This window comes from Neodiprion lecontei, chromosome 4 (genome assembly GCF_021901455.1).
Source record: "Neodiprion lecontei isolate iyNeoLeco1 chromosome 4, iyNeoLeco1.1, whole genome shotgun sequence".
Classification (NCBI taxonomy): domain Eukaryota; kingdom Metazoa; phylum Arthropoda; class Insecta; order Hymenoptera; family Diprionidae; genus Neodiprion; species Neodiprion lecontei.
The window spans coordinates 7146160-7161347 of record NC_060263.1 but is presented as its reverse complement, the minus strand read 5'-3'; the positions used below and the strand labels follow the sequence as shown (position 1 = coordinate 7161347).

The 15188-nt window shown below is 34.0% G+C and overlaps 2 protein-coding genes across 2 annotated transcripts in view; one reads left to right on the top strand and one right to left on the bottom strand.

Annotated features, from left to right (window-relative positions):
• The first annotated feature begins 63 nt into the window (after positions 1-63).
• LOC107226965 lies at positions 64-4525 on the top strand. Its single transcript, XM_046738736.1, has 6 exons — positions 64-1002; positions 1432-1563; positions 1753-1837; positions 2252-2356; positions 2493-2670; positions 3384-4525. The coding sequence occupies exons 1-6, from the start codon at positions 939-941 to the stop codon at positions 3525-3527; spliced, it is 708 nt and encodes a 235-aa protein (XP_046594692.1). The 5' UTR covers positions 64-938; the 3' UTR covers positions 3528-4525.
• A 1799-nt stretch (positions 4526-6324) lies between these two features.
• Positions 6325-15188, bottom strand: part of LOC107226968 (protein roadkill) — a 35751-nt gene continuing 26887 nt past the window's right edge. The window contains exons 3-8 of the mRNA XM_046738735.1: positions 10232-10353; positions 9967-10118; positions 9619-9746; positions 9326-9503; positions 8447-8768; positions 6325-7301 (exon numbers count right to left, since the gene is read on the bottom strand). Coding sequence (XP_046594691.1) covers positions 7157-7301; positions 8447-8768; positions 9326-9503; positions 9619-9746; positions 9967-10118; positions 10232-10353 — 1047 coding nt within the window. The 3' untranslated portion in view covers positions 6325-7156. The remainder of the gene's footprint in view (positions 7302-8446; positions 8769-9325; positions 9504-9618; positions 9747-9966; positions 10119-10231; positions 10354-15188) is intronic.

Here is a 15188-nt window from a genome sequence, read left to right as displayed (position 1 = left end):
AGTAATTTGCCTCAAGATTACATTCTTTCTTGCATTGTCGTTGATCTTGTCTTTCAAAAGCCAACTGCAACATTATAAAAATTCTATTGCTATCATGATTTACACATACTCGAAAATTGTCAAATTGTGAAATGATACGGCACCTAATTATTTGTGTTGGAAAAAAAAATATCAAATTTAATTCAATAAACAATGCCAATTGCTTTTTTCATCGCAATTAAAATCGCTGAAATTACCAAACAGTGATAAAAAATGTATATAGCGACTACTAAATCCACACGTCAGATTATCGTAGTTATCATAATCCAGCTTTGAAACGACCACTTACATGTATGGCCTGTAATCAACACAAGAAAATTTCATCAATGACACAAAGGACTCTGTTATTTAAGTAAATGAGCTTAACTACTAGGGCTTGATATAGTTACGGCATCTGCTATAATTGAATGGAAAACGAATTGTATGCTCACGATTGCTTGTTCAATACTATAATCAGAAATAAAGTAGTTGTTAATAATCTTTTTTCATACGTTCAATAAAGATGATTCCTGAAAGAGATACAAGGATAAAAAATGTATGAATAATCAGACCCTTCAAATTCGTCAAGGACAAATGTTGAGTCATCAGGTGTGGAGGATGTAGAAAAAAATTTCACACTATTCGTAACAAAGATATGAGGCATGTGTGCGCATTATCACTGATAGCATTGAGCACATATCAGGAAACGAGAGATTGGCTTATGATTGATAGGTGGGATAGGTATTGCCATTTACTTATCCAGAACTCTTAACGTCTAGCAACAGTATTGGCAAAATGGAAGTTTATATCAGTGTTAGGTAAGTGCATGACAGTTAAGCTCCGCGTAATCTTATATAGGAGAATGGGACTGAGTACAATTTCCTGAATAGACTGATGTCTGTATTCAATTTTTACTAATCATGTCGTTCGAACTTGAAAAGTTGTTATTGTTCTGGATTTTTATTCAAGAAAGTATCGTGGCAGGTACGTGAACACTGAAATTATTGTCAAGTATATGTTTTCTGATACTGGCCATGATATCTGTATGGATATATATCCACCAAATCGGTTTTTGACAAAAAAAACAACCTTCTAGAAGCAGTTTAGTAAAGTGATCCATTTGTTAACATAAGCTAAAGTGGAGCACATTTTGGTAATATCGAGCTATATGCGTGTGCAATCTTAAATCAGTGATAATATAACTGCGTAAATCATGTATAACATTTCTAAATCATTGAGAATTTTGAATGTTAAAACTATACGTAAATATTATCAAAGCTTATGAGCCAGTTATTACAAACTTTTTCGCACGCCGTTTTTCGTTTACCAAGTAGAATTTATAGATACTTTTGCCAACTTTTAAAAGATATGGGTAACAAATCAAATTGATATGTAATTTTTCTCATTCTTCAGGTTCATTTTCAGGTGAACTGACAAACCTTGGAGAATCGACTTCTAAACATAATTTGTCTAATTATCAGTTTTCAAACTGTTCATTATATACGATAGCCTATGGATCATCTTGTACCTGCTTCGAGTGCGATAGTAAGTAATGATAATATTACAATTCGCCTGTATTTATCAAAAATCGAATTTTCCGATCGACTCTAGTCCAATCTCTCGGAATCTAAATTGTGACAGAAATCTAAAACATTGTATGTGTTATTAGCTAATTTACAATAGCAAAAGATACCATGACTTCAGTGCTATATTCAATCATATTAATACTTACAGAGGGCCAGTGTACTATATGCTGCAATTCCCCAGGCGTACCAGCATTCACATGCTGTTACTGTCATGCCTGCCTGACGTCATGCTGGTAATTATACAGTAGATCTACTAAAGCTTCTAACCACTTTTAGTTTGTAATTCCCACAATAAATGAAACTATGAATTTGTCTCTCCCATTGTTCTATCGGTATACTTCTTCACGTCTCTGTATTTCCAACGCTCAACACAGTAGTGTAAACTATAAAATCTGATGAAAATCCAGTCACATCGCCGATATGAATAGTATTGACAAAATGCAAACACATAGAATTCTTCCATTCGTAGTGAGAAGGATGGAATAGATGTTTACTGCAAATTAAGATAAGAGAATCAAAGCAAGAGTTGCTGATATAATTGGAATTAAAAATTTCAGCACAAACATCGTCTCACGTAGGAGTGGCAAAAAAATTTGTAAATTCATATCGGTGCTATACAGATACTTAAAGGACTTGAATATTTTCAGGAACAACGAATGGCAGCTGATATCCTTTGCTCAAGTAGGATTATCGACCGCATTGCTCATTGCAACAGTCGTTACCATTGCACTATTCTTCAGAATATGCAACAGGTATGACGTTCCACTCAGAATGGTTGTTCCCAGTCCCTGAAAATTAATTATCGAACTGGTTTACAGTAATGTATACTCGAAACAAACTAGATGCATTTAACTTACTGTCAAGTAATCTGATCCTTGCAATTTCAAGTGGAATGCAGTTCGGGGCTGCCAGGCGACCTGGCAATCCAGTGGTCAGAAACTCTGCGGGTAGGATCAGCATCTCTTCAATTCAACAGTACGTTATTCAAAGGCTTCAAGACAGACCTCCGAGATACAATGACCTATCCGACGCTCCGCCGGTCTACGGCACAGACCCTGCAAATAGGGTGGGTTGCATTGAAACATATTAACCACTTTCAAAACTTTGAGATCAATATGAGACAAATTTGGCAGATGGGGAAAATCGAGATTCACTGATTCATGGTATAACTGTTTCGACAAACTCTTAAATTTTTCTACCAACACGAAAATCTGATACACATAAAGATTCAGCCGATCTAAAACTCATTTCAGACTCTGAGCACCAGTAATTCATTGTAATATAATAATTTCTATACAACTAGAATTTGCCAGTAAAATTACTTCATGTCATAATGTTCCAAGTATTAAATATATCCGTAATTGGATTTTGGAAAAATGTCTATTGGATGAACAAAACGTTCAGCAATATTTTCTCTGTGCAGACAACGTAGGTGATTTTTTTGGAAAAACTTTGGACACTGCTAATAGAATTAGAACAATAATGAACTTGAAACTTGACAATAACAAAGCCATTCTGCTAAATAATGGTCATTTGTTGTGCTTCTCTGTGTAACTTTCATGTAATGAGTCAATTAGAAAGAGTTTCAGAAAAGCCGAAATTTTGTGCACATCAATAACTTCTTAGTTTATTATTCTCAAATAACAAGTATTCCAGAAATGAATTACAATGTAACTGATTCTGTATTTTCCTTGTTCTTCAATGCTGACTCATAAAAATTCCCTGGCAAATGTCACTCGTCATGTCTCGAATAAAGCCAATGGACATAATTATTCACAGGTTGCAACTTCCGAAGCTCCTCCAAGTTACACGAGAAGAGCAGAACCAGCTGAAAGTGTAAATAATCCAACGCCAACAACAGAGTCGTCGACACAATCGAATACAAACGATTCACAATTACCTACGGCTATTAATCATATCTAAAATACTGTATTCCACATATCGATTGTTCTCGTTTTTATGTACCTTTTTTTTACACAAATAATTATTTTTTAACATTTTTTTTTTTTTTTTTTCTTTTCTTTTCTTTCTTTTGGTAAATTTTTATCTCCAACTATACAAATAGAATCAATCGAATCGTAGATATAGATAAATATATTATTATGAAAGTAATTAAAGAATCAGTTTTCAGGAGAAACCAAAGAATTATAACAATATTGTTTAAAAAGCATCGAATCCGCGAATTTGAACACGTCAAGAGATAAAGATCACTTATGTTTGTCTGCAACTTTATCAACTGCAAATCTTTATCAACCAACTGTTTCTACTTAAGTGTATTGTACATTGTAATACTAGTAATAATAATAGTAATAATAGTGATAATAATTAATTACCTTACCAGACAACAAGAAATAACATTATAAGGGTATTGGAAATCATTACAAGGCCTCAAAAATTATATAATGAAAATGTAGTTTATTTGATGTGGTGCAATGACTTAAAATAAATTGAAAAAAATGAACGTCTGTATGAGCTGGGATTGATGGTCAGCAATTTGTGTACTAAAAACTGCTGCTAAGCTACCGCCTCCTCTAGTCACTACAACTTTTATAATTTTAAATGCAACATATAATGGAAGTAGACAAATATTTTACAGCAAGCAGTTGCGTAGCAGTAGTTAGTGACCCTTCTTTTTATGCTGATATTCATGATGAGGTAACACTTGTCTTACTTGTACTTAGATTATCAAATTATCCAGTCATACACTCAAGTATATGTTATATTCTTGCTGCAGATTGTTATCAGTATTGTTCTTTCTGTCTTTTCTTTTCTTCCATTTTTATTTATTTATTTTATTTATTTTTTGAGGGCGTGATCTTTATCTTCTCCTATAAATGTTTCATCTCGAATTAATTTTTCGTTTTCTTAACATCTTTAGTACGCTATTCAAAACAGGGACAGTAGGAAAGAAAAAGTATGAAGAAAAAAAAAAAAAACAAGTACTACTGACATTAATTAAATTTCTCAACGAAATTGCCAAACAGTCCCAAAGCTTAAGTTAAAGCATAATTGAAATAAAATTAGAGCAATAACAATATTCAAAATTCAATATGAAAGATTGTAACGAAATATAAAAATTTCAAAAGATCTAGCAATGGTAAGTCGTTGTTTGTATTTAGACACCAGTAATTAAAAAGGGCTGAGTTCCTTTACCTGTTCTTTTTTTTTTTTTTTTTTTGTCGCAGTTTTATACAATCTTTATGTACAACAAGTTAAAAATTGGACCATATCTGGACTACTTCCAGGACCATGTGGGCAATGTCCGCTGCAAAAGCCAATATAACTTAGCAACTGGCTGTATGGAATTGGTATGCGGAATCGGAAGGGCAGGTTCTTAGGGGTACGAGTAAAGATCTGCGTATAGAAGGATATTTTGCAATACAGGAGGGGAAGAAGGAAAAAAGGATAGATTAGAGATGTAATGTTTTTTTGTTGCAGTAATATAATGGTCTTATCACAGAACATGTATGGCATTAATATTCGACATCATTAATGTAATGGTATAAGGTATTTTTTATATTTAAGTTGGCGATACTATCTAGCTAGTAGGAGGATCGGGAAGCCAGTAGAGCAGTAGTAGTAGGTAGTAGTAGTAGTTGTGGTAGTAGTAGATAGTAGTAGTAGTCTAGTAGTAGTAGCAGTAGTAGTAGTAGTAGTAGTAGTAGTAAAAGTAGTAGAAATAGTGTTGTGTAGTGTTGTAGCAGTAGCGGTAGCAGTAGCAGTAGTGATGGTAGTATAGTATCAGTAGCAGTATATACTGTACAGAATGATCATCGTCTCTGGTTGCCCATAATTCAGTTCATTTCACCACACAATTTTTATCAATTTGACAATTATATTAATTAGTTACACAAAACGATTAATATTTCATCATACTATAATTGACTAAACTTTATTTATACAATGTGTGTGATTCTTTTTCTAATTTATTATCATTACTTTTTGTTAAATAATTTTTATAACTTTATTTTTTTTTTTTGTTTTTATCTCCACTAATTATCGATAATAACGTTTAACCATTTCAAACTGCAATCTTCAACATTTTACACTTTTTTTTTCGTATGTTTGTTTTTCGTTCTTCTGAATGCGTAACACATACCTGCATACATATCAATTTCTGGCATAGTGTACGCGCGAGCAAAACATGCGAAAAATAATAGACACCTTTTCGCGTTTTTTTCTTTTTTTTTTTCTTCTACGTTTTTCTTCTTTTCTTAATCATTTATATAATCAACACAAAATTCTCATAAATTATGGACAACCCTAAAATTTAATACATTTAATTACCTTTTTGTTTTTTTAATCAACAAAAATTGTTCGTTCCTTTTTTTTTTCTTGTCTACTATTTGTATAATACGTTTTACAGACGATGAGGGAACAAAAATCCCAAACTGCGTCACAGCTTGGGGAGGGGGAGGGTATCTGCAGACAAAAAAAATATACAAGAATACAGGAGGAGAGGGGAGGGTAAGGGTCACAGATTTGCATGTATAGCAAGTTATCAGAAATCATATTGATAATTAATAGTTAATAGTTATACATAATTATATTGAGAGAAAGAGATCATAAAAAACACTAACTAGAATCATTTCTCCATTGATGGAAGAATTTTCACATTTTTATAATTATAAATCACTATAGGTAATAAACAAAGTGTCTAACCCCACGTTGGGGGTAACGTTTGATCCGTTGACAAAGGAACAAAATTTATACTTAGTCGTCTGGCTGACGTCTATCACAACTTTTTTTTTATTTATTAATTCAATTTTTTTTTTTTTTTTATCTTTTATCAATTATTTATATTTTTTTCCTCATTATATGCTTCGTTTTGTGCCAACACACAAGTATTTTAACGTCCTGGTCCATTGATTCAAGTTTATTCACTACAAATCCGTTACATCGTACGTCAAAATCAATGTTTCTATCAAAACTCTATTTGACAACACACGATGATCTGATATCGACGAGGTTGACAAGAGTGAAAATTAGAACACACGCGATACCTTCATTATTCCTTTACAATTTACTTTTCATCTCTTCATCCTTCTTCGTCACCAAATGGACAAAATATACACCTTGTTGCATGAAAATTATCAACAAATCCGTAATTGGGTGGGTTTTTTCTTTTATTGTTGTATGTTTTTTTTGTTTAATGTTTTTATCGTGAGCGAGCGACGAGTGACACAGTCACAATATCTCTACCACCGACAGTGGTCACAGAACACAAAAGTCTGGTTTGGTGGAATGCGCCTTAGCTATATCGTATCGCTTGAAACCGGATATTTTCTCTGGCTCATCTGTATCATGTTTACGTTATGCCAGCTCATCCATGCGACAAGTCAGTCATTAGCTATTTCCGGATTCAATATCTGGACTCTGGACCAGGTGGTGGTGACAGTGGTGAGGGGCTCGCTAGGAAACATTGACTTTATTATTCACCACTAATCTTATCTTCTGTCCTTTCCTTTTCATCACTGTACACAGAGTCAAGAGGGATGTAACAGAGGAGGGGGCGACGTTGTCGTTATCCCCGGGGCTAAGGGCGTCTGCTTTCAGCTTTGCTTCATCCGTTTCCTCGGCGGACCGATTGGTGGGATCTGTTGGGTCGCTAAAGCGCGGAAAGCTTCTGCTATGAGGTGCGGATGAGAGTGGATCATTGATTTCCACCCTGCTGTATCCATCACGTCTGTTGCATGTCTGCAACATCACACAATACGCCCTTAATAAAACTTGGATCAACGGAAACCTGCATTATAATACATATATAAATGATGTCTTCGTGAAACCGGATAAACCATCCTATTGGTGAAAATTTGAAAAAAATATTCACAGTAATCAATACCGTGGAACTTGAGTCGTAAAAACGTTGCCTGCAGTTTATAAATTATCTTGTCTTTTTTTTTATGATTTAAAAAAAACTAATCCTATATTAAATCCATTTTATTTAATTTGATGAGTTATTACTAACAATATAATGTATTCTTTTCTTTTTTTCATAACTCTGTGAATCTCTTTTTCAGAACCTGATATATGGAATTTTGATCACCTAATACATACTCGTTAAACAAAATTAAATAACTGTAAGAAAGACATCTGAATATCTAGTTCTGATGTAAAACGATTCCTTCATGGTCAAATAATTTATGCCGAGTCAACTCCGTTGCGATGAAACTAAAGTGATGAGAAAACGATGGAAGAAAAAAATTGTCGCAAAGCAGACGCTAGTTGCCATTGGCATGAAGTTATTAGGTGAATGTATAATCCTAATAATATGTAATCATGTGTGATAAACACCTGTTATCAATCAAGTATTGAATCTCATTTTGTTTTAACGTATAAATCTAACATAAAACATTTGTTCAACATTGTACACTGGCATATTTTTATCTTTTCTTTTTGTGCGATTGAAAATGACTGTATCAGTTAGTGTCAATACCAGTAAATTAAGGTATGATAACGTGGCTTGACCTTGTAAATTTCTTAGGAATCTTTTCTCACCAATCCGCTAATTTGCGATTATAATAGAGGTATATTCGTTCTAATACACGTCAGAATTTCAAGATTTACATGATGCAACTATTACTAATCTACAAATAAAAATAAAACAAGACCGTGGAAAAAAAAAGAAACTCACTTTTAGTCCAAGGCATTCAAAACTATCGCTACCGAGAGTACTAATTGAAGAGACACATGAATAATTACGAACATCGCATGAACTTTCGGCATACTAAAGAAATTACGTTTTTATTGATATTCCGATAAACAAGCCATGTTTTAAAAATAGTTCGACGGTAAATAACTACAAAAATTATCATTTATTTAAATATGTATTGGCAACTTACGTGTTAATAAAATCTATGGCTTGCGCTTTGAGTTGATCAGCGCTATGAAGATCAGCAAGGATAAGAATATCCGCCGCATTCTCAATAGCTAAACTCGTACATAACGCCTCTTCGCACATTACTTTAAGCCTCTCAAGTGCATATTTATCTGCAGCTGCGAGTAAATCGTCAGCCATTTTTTCTAAATTTGCCGCTTTCCCCGTATATATAAAGCGTAACATTTCTCTCAAGACTTCGTGATCAACGTCCGTTATATCGACTCTGTTTTGTTTTCGTTCCTCCATTTCATGCTCAAACATTGCCGAGAATACAGGACTTCGAGCTGTAATATGAAAAGAAAGAGTCCTGATTAATACCGTCACATTCATCAGAGTGACAAATATATATAAGTGCAGGGCATGTTGAAAAAAATAATTAAAAAAAAACAACAAACACGTTTATACTGTAAGAATTTAATAAAATTCAAGAAACTTTTTGCTCTAACACTGAAGAGTAACGTAATGAATTCTAAAAGATGAGCTCATTCAAAACCTTCAATTTATCACACAAGTGAGATGTTAAACTTCCTACTTTACTTATTTATTTATATTTGTATAAATTCAAGGCTAAATCAATTCACAAGCTCTTTGGAAATGATTAAACGACTGACATAACATTCATAGTTAAATTATGAACGCAAGAATCATTCTGTATGATTTCAAATAATATCAAGAGATTTCAAGGCAATGTGTTATTTTCAATTGATTCCTCGTACTCGAAATAAGAGTGTTAACGAAAATTCAAGGTAGATAATTTTAATTTTGTTGTTTCTACATCATTTCACGATTATCTAGAACATAACAGAACGAAGAAAATTGAATGAAACAACCGTCAACTCACCAGCAAGTATCGCTTTGTGTGCCTGGAATTCTCTACCGCAAACGGTGAGTGTGACATCACTGAATTTTTGGTTTTCAAATAGCAGTCCAAGATCGTCGGGTAGCCGGCATTCGGGAACTTTGAATTGTATCGTATTACTCTGCCCAGAGATGTTTACGCTATCGGCAACGACACTTACCTAGTTGGCGGGTTTTATAAATTGATTATAGAACTAATTAGCTCATTTATCCATTGTATATAAATTTTGATAATATATTAAATAAATGTGACAATAAACATACAAAGGTATATACCTCACAGAATATCGTGAGTTTGTCATCGGGCAAAAGTCCATTTGCTTCATCTAGTAGGAAATCTCTTCGTATGAATTTTTTGAACCCCCAGTCCTTTCCTTGCACAAACCTATAGGCTCGCTGGCTCTCTGCGAGATGAAACAGAAGAGAGAGAAAAAAAAATGGTTTCAAAATTATTATTGCGATATATTTTAATGAATTATCGGTCAAGGAAATAATACCAAGTTCCAAAATTACGGTCGTCTACTTTTTACTGCAGAGATTAGTCTTCATATCGTATTCGTCGAATACTTCAACGATAATACCGTTTGAGAAAATAGCTTTTGAAATAAATTCACTTTTACTCACCCATAGCTTTGGTTTCTTCCCTTTTGGCATTAAGAATAGAAAATTTGAACTTTGCTCTGACTTCGGATTTGTTGCACGAGACAAGCAGTAGATATAAAGAGAGGTAGTCTTTACTTTCCTCGTCCAAACCCTTAGGATTCACTCTCAGGCACCTGTAACCAAACAAGTCCAATCAATAATCGACAAAAAGTTTGCCAAAAATACTATGAAAATTATACGGTAAGAAAATTGAACATTTTTAGTGTATAAAAGAGGATTTTCTCACCATTTAAGTTTGTCGTTTGCCCCTGCCGAGAAAGTAGACGACTTGAGGACTTCACCCATTTCCTCTCGGCAGAAGCTGAAGTTGTTTATTGTCCACATGTAGCTGAACTTGACCACCTTCACCTGTGCACACAAGACCTTCAAATGCGACACCATGTCAGAATATATCCGGTGGACACTGTCCTATACTATACTTAAGCTACAATAAGTATGCATCGTAGTCATGTTAAGTTTACGTGTAAAATAACGATAATGCTTTTCTTTCATTCTTTCTTTCTTTTTCATCTTACTGTGCGAAAAAAAAACACTTGTATTCATTTATCTAGAATGTATTGTATAATGTGTCGAGGTGTTGCAAACGTATCATTAATTTTTCAGCCTATTTTCCTTCTAGTAATTATCTTACATCGAAATTCGTTACCGTAATACTAATGCTAAGATACAAATTGTTTGCACATAATTTACTTTCAGAATTTACTATGTATGTTTGTTCGTTATTTTTCCCCTTAGATATAAGAAATTTTTCCAATAGAAATTATTGACGAGAACCAGCTCGCATTGAAACTTTGACCAACAAGCTGTCTAGTAAATATTTAAGAAGAAAAACATCTCTTTAGAATTTTTTTCATATTGTCTTCGCAAATTCGTATAATATTGTAGATTTTTTTTTTTGCCCCTTAATAAACACTGCAACACCTGTTCACATTAAAAACATACACGAAACGACATTGAGAACGAAAGAATTTTAAAGAGTGACTCGGTAGTTGGAATTTTGGCACGGAAAAGTATTGAGCAGCAAATCGTGAATAATTTGTCATAATTTTCGTATTGTAAAAAAAATATTTTCCTTTAAAATCGTCACGCCAAATTCCAAACACCGAATCACACGCGTTATGCATACTTTACACGTATTCTTGACTGACAATAATAATTATTCTTTCTAGTAATGCTGTGCAATTATTATTAAAGCGATAACAGGAATGAGAAGGAGAATACGTTGCGTGGTTGGATATAAAAATTGAAAGAAAAAGAAAGAATGGAAACGAGCTTGAATGATGAAAAACATGGAAAGGGAAGGGATGGAGAGGTATATTCACGGTGTACCATTTTTACGATGGCGTATAACGGCTTCTACAAGGCAGAACATAACACGTTCTGTTTGTCAAAACCCACCCACGTATAGCATTCCGGTAGATATTACGTATATCACACCTTGGTTCGTCCTTACAGTATATATCGCCGAACCAGTTCTGCAGCTAATAACTATTATTAAACTGTTTTCACCACGATCATCGGTCACGTAACTGACGAAAACGTGTAAATCCCCAGCAGTGTGTTATATACCTTGAGTACATTTGAATATACACACGTGCCTACTCGACTTTGGCAAATGAAGAAAATACAACTTCGGTCAGGTTATAATTATACTTCTCAAAAAGAGTGTATCGTGAAAATAGCAATTTCACTAGTTTTACACGAATCGTTAATTGAGTATTTGAATGAAATTTTTTTATTTCATACTCTTGTAGATTGGGAAAAAAATATTTTGGACGTATTTTTTATTTTTTCGATTCAATCAAAATTGCCATTAATATAACAGATTTAAAACTATAACATTGTGACGTCACCCATGTTAAGATATATCTGTAAATATTGAAATCAGTGAAATTCAATCACCTGTAACATGAAAAATTATCATTTTTTAACGAAAAACAAAAAATACGTCCTCATTATTTACGGAACGGTATACGCACTGAGAAAAGTTTCATTTGTTATAGTAACTAGAAAAATTCAGTACAACATGTATCGTTAAAACAACTGTTTAAATATTGTTGGAATTACGAAGAACGAGGTACGCCTAACCATTTTGCGCTGTTGTCGATCCTTTTTTGGTAATTGCAACGCAAAATCAGTTTCTTCGGTTCACTCTACTTTTTTAGTTAAACAAGGCTTTAACGTCAATTTATCGTTGCACAAGAATTAAATTTTCGCAACAGTTGCAAGAAAATATAGTAAGAGTGATCGTAACGAGAAAGAATAGTACCGGATACTAGGCTTTCCGGCAACAGCTATAACACCAATTTTCATTTTCTACCTAGAACTATATTTTTCGATCGTGGTAAAAAAATGAAAATTGTCAAAGACTGAGCGGTAACCGGAACTAAAAATTTCTCTAAGCGCGGTCAACTTTTTACACACATGTCGAAAAATGAAAAAGGAACGACGATATATTCGAAAACTCGTGGGAAAATAATCAGTTGACAAAAAAAAAAAATTAACTGGAAACAATTCTCAAAGACATCTTTCGGTTTGGTACCCGTGTAATAACTCTGGTATAAACTATGGAGATGAACGAATTGCTAATTTTTCTCGAACGACGTCCGCGTGAAATGATTGTAGGAGAAGGGGCATCGGCGTGAAGGAGTCAACGCTCTCTGTTTCCCTGACCTTGGTGACTAGTTTCGGCCGAAAGCCGGACCGAAGCGTTATCTATTAATCGGCGATGTTATTTCGTGTGGCGAACCCGATGCACCCGTTCCTCCTCTCTTTTTCCTCTTTTTTTCCTCTTCGTCTCTCCGCAGCCGTCCAGCCAACTTGCTATTCGCGCAAGCTCTCCTCGTCCTACGCATCACGTACAGAACGAATTACGCAACGCGTTAATAGCGGATCACGTCCAATGGCCGGGGTCAGTGTTCCCGAAGGCCTTAAGTTTATTTTAAAATCGCACTCAAGCAGGCCTGAAACGCAGACAGAGAGACATACGGACAGATCCCTGCTGTGCTGTGCTTCAGTCCAAACGTACGGTTCGAAATTGTAATTTTTTCATACCTCCATTTTCTTTATTTGGGTATTTCTTATTCTAAATACAAAATTTCCATCAGATTCTGCAGCAGCTTCAGCCGCCATCTTGAATTTATCGGGGAATTAGTTTTTGTCAAATAAATCGGCCGTGTTCAATTTTTTACCAACGGCCGCCATCTTGAATTTACAGGGGAATTAGTTTTTGACAAATAAATCGATCATTTTCAACTTTTTACTAAAAACTGTCACATCAAACTAAACTTGCAGTAAAATAAATACTCTATAACTTTGAGGATGTCATATCCTTTGTCTACGATCGATATTTCCGGACCTGAAACATAAGTTCAAGATGGCGGCGAAGCTACCGCAGAATCTTTTCGAAATTTTGGACTTAGTCCACGAATGACCCCCTCAACGGTTAGAAACATAAAGTAGCGGTATCTAAAAATTGTAATTTCAGACTTTTCTTTTTTGTAGGCACATAGCGACTGGGCCAGTGTCCAGGCCTTCCGTCCAAGCCTAACGGATAGTAATCTCGTCTGATCGTCAGGTTTGAGGCGCACTATTTTTGAACCATTATACAAAATTCGCTTTTTCACGCGAGGTTGAAAGTTGTTAAACTTGTTGTAAAGAAGCTCACTAGCAACAGAATGAAGTTAACCCCCCTAATGCAGCAAAACATACAATTACATTCCATGAACTTGTTGACTAATTTAAAAACGACGGAAGAGTAAATTTTGTACCGCCTCGTGGTTTTACATTAAAAAATTTCTACTTTTTTGGTAAGAAAATAATTCGGAATTAAATCTATCGAGTCAAAATTTTGTCAACGTATACATAGTTAAAAATATTTTGGCTCGAAGAAATATTTATAAAATAATAATCTCGCAGATATTAGATTATTAGATCGTCGAAGAAGGAAACAAGCGCATTATGTGTTATTCTTTTGCCGCGGAAACTAGTTGTTAACAATATGCGGTGATGCAGAATAATGGCACACATTCTTCATGGAATTATACGTTTATATTATGTACGATACGCCGCAAGTTGAAAGTTGTTCGAGCAATTCAATGTATATTGTATGCTGTGTGATATCAAACTATACCCAAGCGGTATACCGACTAAAGTGTTCGAGATACGTGATAACCGTTAAATATAACCATCGATTTGCCGTTGCATCGTTATTCTATGTACCTGTTACAGTTTTCGCCGTCGAAAGTTTGAAGTCTCGACTGGTGATCGAAATATTACTTTTATGACAGTTTCTTTCTTTTCAAATAAGGAAGTAGAAAGATAAGCATATTTAACAGGAATGAATTCCATCATCTGTACTTCGATTGAACTTTTACTGTTTTTTTTTATTTTTAATTACCGTGATTCTGACGGTATCGATTCGCTATTTTTATGAATATACACGAGTCAAATAGCACATTGTGAAAAAGCACTTACTATTATTAGTGTTATTAAAAAAAAAAAGTAAGCTGATACACGCAAATTGAGCCGAATCATTCTGTACAGAATATTAGAATGATGAACCGTTACAACTGATCGCGAGCCTGGGAACTAATTCAAAGTCGTTATTTATCAATATTCAAAAATGTTATTAACCTAATCACAGTAACGTGACACAAACAAGTCGCGTTGTCAAAAATGACGCGTTTCAACGTGGATATTTTCCCGATTTGCATATATTCCGTGCTCCAACGAACGTATATATATATATATTTTTTTTTAAAGATAATTCGACACTCTCTGTAACAATGTCAATTACTCTCTAAAACAACTTTACAAAAATAATCGAAAATCACAATTTTGTCGTATTATTTTTAGTGCCAGATCAGTATCTGCGATCAAATATTGATAATTACACAGATGCGTTAATTCTGTCATCGCATTTAAATATTTTATGCTTTAAGACGGGTAAAATTGACATTTACAATCACACGATATGCAATAGTAAAATAAACACTTAGAATCAGTATTTATCGTTTGTTTTAAATTGGAGTTTTATTATTTTTGAAGCGAACCTTTTTTATTTCTGTAAGAGAAATATTGAAATCCGTAACGCTAAACATATTCAAAAAATCTGATCGCTTTCTGGCTGATCGCGACGCTGACAAAACGATACACCATTTGGTATAAAAGCAGCTGATAAT

What these genes read in the sequence shown, in the direction of transcription:
- LOC107226965 (XM_046738736.1), top strand. Translation starts at nt 939, where the DNA reads ATGTCGTTCGAACTTGAAAAGTTGTTATTGTTCTGGATTTTTATTCAA. An exon ending in GCCTGCCTGACGTCATGCTG is followed by an intron (nt 1,838 to 2,251) that starts GTAATTATACAG and finishes GAATATTTTCAG; the next exon opens with GAACAACGAATGGCAGCTGA. An exon ending in TTCTTCAGAATATGCAACAG is followed by an intron (nt 2,357 to 2,492) that starts GTATGACGTTCC and finishes TGCAATTTCAAG; the next exon opens with TGGAATGCAGTTCGGGGCTG.